The sequence below is a fragment of the Triturus cristatus genome, chromosome 11, assembly GCF_964204655.1.
Source record: "Triturus cristatus chromosome 11, aTriCri1.1, whole genome shotgun sequence".
NCBI classification, from domain to species: domain Eukaryota; kingdom Metazoa; phylum Chordata; class Amphibia; order Caudata; family Salamandridae; genus Triturus; species Triturus cristatus.
In genome coordinates this window covers 920,875,811-920,882,564 of record NC_140594.1, presented here as the reverse complement: position 1 = coordinate 920,882,564, position 6,754 = coordinate 920,875,811, and the positions used below count along the sequence as shown (strand labels likewise).

Below are 6,754 nucleotides of genomic sequence, written 5' to 3'. Positions count from 1 at the left end.
ATGCACTCACTCTGTTATCTATCTATGCATTAATTCAACAATTCATCCATGCACACACTTGGTCATTAATCTCACCCACTAATTATCGATGCAGTTGTTCATTTATCCATTCATTCAGTCCAACCAAAAGTTTACACATCCTCATATTAAACTAATCATCCATTTACATAACTGCATCCACAAACTCGTTATTCATTGAAGAACATTAATCCATGCATTAAATCATGCATCCATTTGTTGAAAGAGTCTTACATTTACCCACTCATGCATCAGCGTACCCATACATACAAACTCACTAATCACTAGAGAGCACTCACTTATAAAATGGCCAGCCCTATTGGCTTTACCAACTAGTGTTTATGAGTAGATTAGTGATGTGCAGAGAAACATTTTAGAAAGTCATGATTTTTTCTGATTACATGGCTTACATTATACATGAGGATATTTCCTCGTGCTTCCTCTGTTTACTAGCAACATGAATATTTTACCTTACAATACACTGTGCCAGGTTTTATCATGCCCCAATGTGGGTTGGCAGGGTGCTCATGAAACACACCCTTCAATAGAAACCATTCAATGGTTAACTTGGGCAGCTTGTGGTTTGGCAAACTCTGCAAGTTGGAAATCTCTATTGAAAAGAGCTAATCCTGGGAAGGCGTGTACAAGTTTCAGCATAACACAACCTTTAAACTCGTGTGAGACGATTCGAGTTAGGAGCCGTTAAAAGAGCAGAACTGAACCGAGTGAAGAATCTAAAATGGCATCGAAATTATTTTACTTCGCAGTTGCGTCTGCTCTTGTGGGATATTATTTTTATATACCTCTTCCAGAGAACGTCGAGGACAGATGGAAAGTCATGTTGATAGATTCGACTATAAGAACAATTGTGCATTTGGTAAGTTCCCAATCGCATTTTTGAGACCTTGATGGTTAACTTTAACCTGAACAAAGACCTTGCAAAGTAATCTAAATGGAACGTGATTTCAATGACAGGCAAGTGGACATTTTAAAGGGGACTGACTGTTTGCACGATTTTTGAAGTAATCTAAAAATATACTTTCGATACTTTTCCTAGCAGTAAATAGAGTGGCAATTATGGAGCTGTTTGTGAACTGTGTTACAGTAAAAAAAACTCGCGTGACTTTACTCCGTTTTCAATGCGCAGGTCATTTTTCTCTTTAAATTAATGATTATAAACAGATTGATTAATTAAGTATTCGATTTGGCACATACAGGTCAATATTGTTGAAATAACGCACCAAGCCGTGCACACTCATGCAGGTACACTTAAAGCGCTGTGTTTATTCACAAATATGTTTTTTAAAACTGCTTTATGGCACCGTTTGCACATGTGGTTCCATCTAAATAATGACTGAAAAAAATAGTTCGTGAACACAAAATATCGCCCACATCAATGTAAAATATTTGTAAATATTATTAAAGCAATGTATAATTTGGAATTTAAAAAATTGTAGGGTTTATTGCATGATTGTGTGTTTTTTTAATTAAATGTTAGTTGATTTTAATTGAATATTTTGGGGGCTTTATTAGGAATTTTAATGGCTACTTTCTTACTTTCAGTATGTAATTATTAATGGAGATTGCTGACTGTTTATGTTGGAATTATTATGTATTAGTTTGCACTTTTAATAAAGTGTGAACTACTGACTACATTTTAGCTTCGGGTTGAGGCATTTATTGGGTATGTAGTACTTAAATAGAAATAATTGCTTATCGATAATAATTTATTAAAGCATTATTGATTCGATCTTTATTTGGATATCATTTTTATATCTAATCATAATTGATTGATACTATAATATTTTATATATTATTTAGGGCCTGCATTATGTTTCACAGCATGTATTAGCTATCATTACTTGTATAGTATGTTACATTCTTTAGATTTGATATGGTTTGTTATTTTTTGCATGTTTTAATTCTTTATATGCTTTAATATTGTTTTTTCTATTGAAAGTGTATTGGTGGAATGCATGGTTAGTATGTCCTCAAATACAGTTAACTAATAATCAAAGAACAATGTAAAATTTGTATCATAACAGATTTTATTACTTTTACTTTATATTTGTATGCTTTGAGATGCTGTTTATTTCAGATTTTATTTAATACATGTTCATTTCTTACCTATTTGTTGATTTTGTAAAATATTTTTTAGATTTTTAAAAATGTTTAGTATATTTAAGGTTTTGATTTTTTTATTTAAATACATGCAATAATGTTTATGCTCATTTATATAATTTGGCAGTGTTGTATCTGAGTACCCCAATGTATGAATTTCCATGAGGTTATTAAAGTGGGCATAGAATAGTGAAGCTGACCCCCTGAGTATTAAAGTGCAACTTGTTTGTTAGACCTGAGTTAGAATATTAAATCTGTTCCACCTCCTCCCAATGTTTGAATTTTCCTCAATGTTTGTTGAATTGGAGGTAAAATATGAAATCTACCCCTCCAAAATGTGTGCACGGCACCCATTGTTTCAGGGAAGAACTTAGAATAGCTTTTCTTTCTCCAATTTATGCACTTCCCCCGATATTTGTTAGAATGTAGTTAGGAACATACATATGATCCCTCCAAAGTATGCACTTTTACCAGCGACGGCCCTTATAAGGCGTGTTACCGGGGCGGTGACGTGGAGCAGAGGAGGGGCACGGTGGGGGGTTGCAAAATGCGGCATACGGCCGATTGCACGGAAGTTACGAAAAAAATAAAGAAAACAAATTTTGTTGCGCGCGCTGCATCGCATTTGGCGATGCTGCGCGTACAACGAAATTTAAAACGTTGGAAAGAGTGCATACATGAAGGGGGCAGATTTTCAATTCTAATTCCAGCCTAACAAACATTGGTGAAAGTCAGTGACGGCCCGTATAGGGCGTGTTACCGGGGCGTGTTACCGGGGCGTGTTACCGGGGCGGTGACGTGGAGCAGAGGAGGGGCAGGGTGGGGGGTTGTAAAATGCAGCAAAACTCTTTCCAACGTTTTATAGAGTGAAGTAGGAATATTAATTCTGTTCCCACCACCAATGTCTACACTTTTTCCAAAGTTTGTTAGACTGTGCTTCAAATAATTCACCTGGCCCTGCCTGATGTATCTTTTTCCCCAGTGTTTGCTAGACTGGAGTTAGAATAGTAAATCTAACACCCTACAAACATATAAACTTTCTTTAATTTTAATGTTTGTTAAAATGTAGTTTGATTAGTAAATGTATACTTTCTCCTACTTTTTACAGGAATGTAATTAGAATATTGTGTTTGAAGCAATGTTTTATTTGTTTATTTTATTTAATAAATTTGGGTTGGAGTTAGGTTAATAAATGTTGCTTTATCCAGGAAGGTATTTTTATATTTTGAGTATATTACATTTAAAGCTATATATTCTTAAAACATTTAACATTTAATTTCTTTTAATTATCTATTGTTTATTTTTTCTAGATTTTTTAACCCCTTCAGTGCCACGCCCTTTCCCCCTCCTGTGCCGGGCGTTGCATTAGTGGGTGGGGTTCATGGCGAGATAGTCTCGTCATGGGCACAGCGCAACCGTGCTCCATGACGAGACTATCTCGTCATGGGCACAGAAGAGGTTAATATTACTATTTATTATTTATTATTTGATAATATTACTATTTAGTATTTTTTCAAAACAGATCAATCACTTTACCTCACCTTAATAAAAGGATTAAAGAAGCAGACTATTGCTTCGAGTTCATTGTTATTCTCCCTGGGAGGTTGTTGCACTGGTGTGGAGCGGGGTCCTTTGCCTACACACAAAGCACCAATGCTACTGGTGGATGCTGCCACTTGTTATACGGTTCCTACAAATTGAGTAGAACTGTGCATTAGATGAGCAAACCTAAAAAATAAAGAGGCTCAGTCTTCTTATATCGCCAGTAAATGTTGGTTTGGCTAGCTCACAGTACAGCATCTCAGCTCCTAAACCTCCACAGTTACAGATGCTGTTGGCAGCCTGGAACATGACCACTCCTATTCTGAAGAAGTTTATGGAAATGGATCTAACTCTTTCATTTGTCACTTTTGCATGTCCAAGGTGTTACAAAGGGAAAAGACAATGACAAATTTTCAAATGTCTATTGAAAAGAGCTTATTCTTGAAAGTAAAACATGAACTGCAATTATTATACAAATGAGACACATCATTGTTATAGGCATTACTAGCATGGCTAAAAACACTAACAATTCAACCTTGTTAATTGTTCTGAATATTACTCCTATCTATCAGTAATACCCCTTCTCTAGCGAGACCATTATAGGAATATCCTTCTACCAGACCGAGGTGGAATGATCTAACCCCATACCTTGTTATAATATCTCCGAAGGCCAGCCTCAATGCATTGAAGAAAGCACTTCCTCTTAGTGTGCAAGCCTGCACACATCTCTGCTTGCGCAGCTTTCTTGCTTGTTAGGATGAAGGTCAGGGCCTGCGGAGCTGCATCTTAGTCACAGCTCTCAGCAGCTTCCATGATAATTTCAGTGTGAAGTGCCTTTCACTGAATTCAAAATGGACGCTCTTAAAATAAATAAACAACAGCATTATTGCCATCTGCTTAGTGATGCAGAATAACATCTTTACTTAGTCTGGGGAAAAAGAGTCATCTCTTACGAGCACATAATAAAGCAACAACATTGCGTACTATTATGTATATCCCTGGAACTAACAGTGCAGACTGCAGAACAACAATCTCTACCAAAAAAGCATGCATGCTTGGCATTTTATCGTATTAGTGAAAAACATGTTCGAACCCCCATCTTCAAAAGATAATATCTTAAAAAGAAAAACTAAAATTGAGACTAAGTATAATCCCTGTAGCACCTTCTCTGTGGTCGGAGGATATGACTATATGAAAAATAGCAGTAGCAGTAGCATTACATTTTTGTAAAATGCCTTGCCACATTCATAAGAGCACTTTAACAGCACAAACAAACTTAAAGCCCATAAAAACATCCAATAAAAAAAAACATAATCTATGGAAAAGGAAACATTTTTAAAAATGCCAATCCAAGAGACTTAGAGGAATCTGAAGATGAGGATGGCATCTCAGAAGCATCCACAACATCCATTTCCAGAATGTCATTAGGGCACAGGAGGGAAACCGCATGCCCCAACAACACTTTAAAGGAGTCCTGAAAAAGAAAATCCAAATCCCGAAGTGATAAAAGATGGTCATGACCAGCCCATTCAGCAGATGCTGAAGGTGACAGTGCCAGGAGTGCAGCTTTAGAAGAGTGGCGTATCGCCAAGAACCCTGAAGTCGAAGAAGCATCAAGCATTCGCTAAGGCAGCTGATAAAAGGCCCCTTGCAGCAAAGGAAGCAGCATGATTTGACAACACAACTGATGAGACCTCAAGGGATGCAGAAGCAGGTTTATATCTTGAGACTGAGACAATTGTATAGCACGGCATTCGTTGAGCTCACTCTCAAATGAACACCATTAACAGCTAAGCACAGGCTGCACTCTCTGAAACCATTCGGGCAAGAAGAACAGAGACCAGTTCTCAGTCAGTTCCAGTAATATTGACTCTCCAAAATACTGTATTATACATTCATGGCACAGACTTTAGTTTGGCAGTTCCATCTCCATTTGGCCTCGCTGTGGGACATCTATTGCAGAGCAATAAAAATAAAGCCAAACCAGAAACAAGGAGCAACAACACACGTGGAATGCCCCCAAAAATGCTTGAAAACAAGGAGTGTAGCAAGGACAAATAACTCCAAGACCAGTCTGGAACATAGAAACTAGTCCAGACCCAATCACCTTAAAAAAGTGTGTCACTCCAGCTGGGTTAAAAGCATTAAAAATATGGTGTACAAGCTCCAGAAATGCTGTGACAATTGAATTCATAAGAGAGATTGCACTTCTGACAAGGAACGTGATACTTGGAGATGAAAAGTTTCTTAGGCAGATGTAAGAACCACATCAACCAAAGCAGATGGCATCCAATGGGAACAGGGAGTTTCAGAAACTGAGAAGGGAACTTTTTCTAAGTTTTGGATATGAAGCATAGTGTAAGTAGTTTCATTTTTAGCCAATATTCTTTGCACAAGTGTCAAATTATAAGGCAGAAACAACTCAGCTGCATTCAAATAATTCCATGGCACTCTATTTGATTTAAAAACCTGGAAAGTCTAACTCAATTGCAAAATTGACCCTAGCTGACTCTAGCCACGTTAAAGAATGGACATGTCATTTTGTATGATATCGAATACAGATGAAACATTAATATTAAATCAATAAATATGAGTTGACAATGTGGCCATTCCATTATCGACAACAGCCGAAGCTCTTCTCAAATATTACTTATCAAATGTTCTCAAACGTTCAGCTTCAGAGAAGAATGAGGGTATATATAAAAAAATTACGAGACATGGGGAGGTTAGGGATTAATTTGAGACAAGAGTGGGTCGAGGGAGAGGAGTGTGGGGCAGGAGAGCCTTTCAAGGGTCTGAAGAGTCTGCAGGGGGTGCACAAATGTGTGAGGTGGGCTGTAGGCTAATCACACAGGACCGGGCTCTGTGCATTTCAAAAGCAGGCAACAGAGGACTTTAACACCGCTGTTGCCTGCTGGCTTGTTGCTTACCCTCCCTTTACTGTCTCAGTGGCAGCACAGAGCTAGAAAAGAGAGTGTGAATGTAAAGGATTTTTTTAAACCAATTTTGTGGGCACTGTTGTAAAAATGAAAGTCTTTTTACAAAAGTGCCAATAATGTGATTTGTTTACAAT

General features: G+C 37.3%; 1 protein-coding gene across 1 annotated transcript in view; it reads left to right on the top strand.

Annotated features, from left to right (window-relative positions):
• The first annotated feature begins 507 nt into the window (after positions 1-507).
• LOC146785616 (arylacetamide deacetylase-like) overlaps positions 508-6,754 on the top strand; it is a 350,497-nt gene continuing 344,250 nt past the window's right edge. The window contains exon 1 of the mRNA XM_085634879.1: positions 508-895. Coding sequence (XP_085491005.1) covers positions 758-895 — 138 coding nt within the window. The 5' untranslated portion in view covers positions 508-757. The remainder of the gene's footprint in view (positions 896-6,754) is intronic.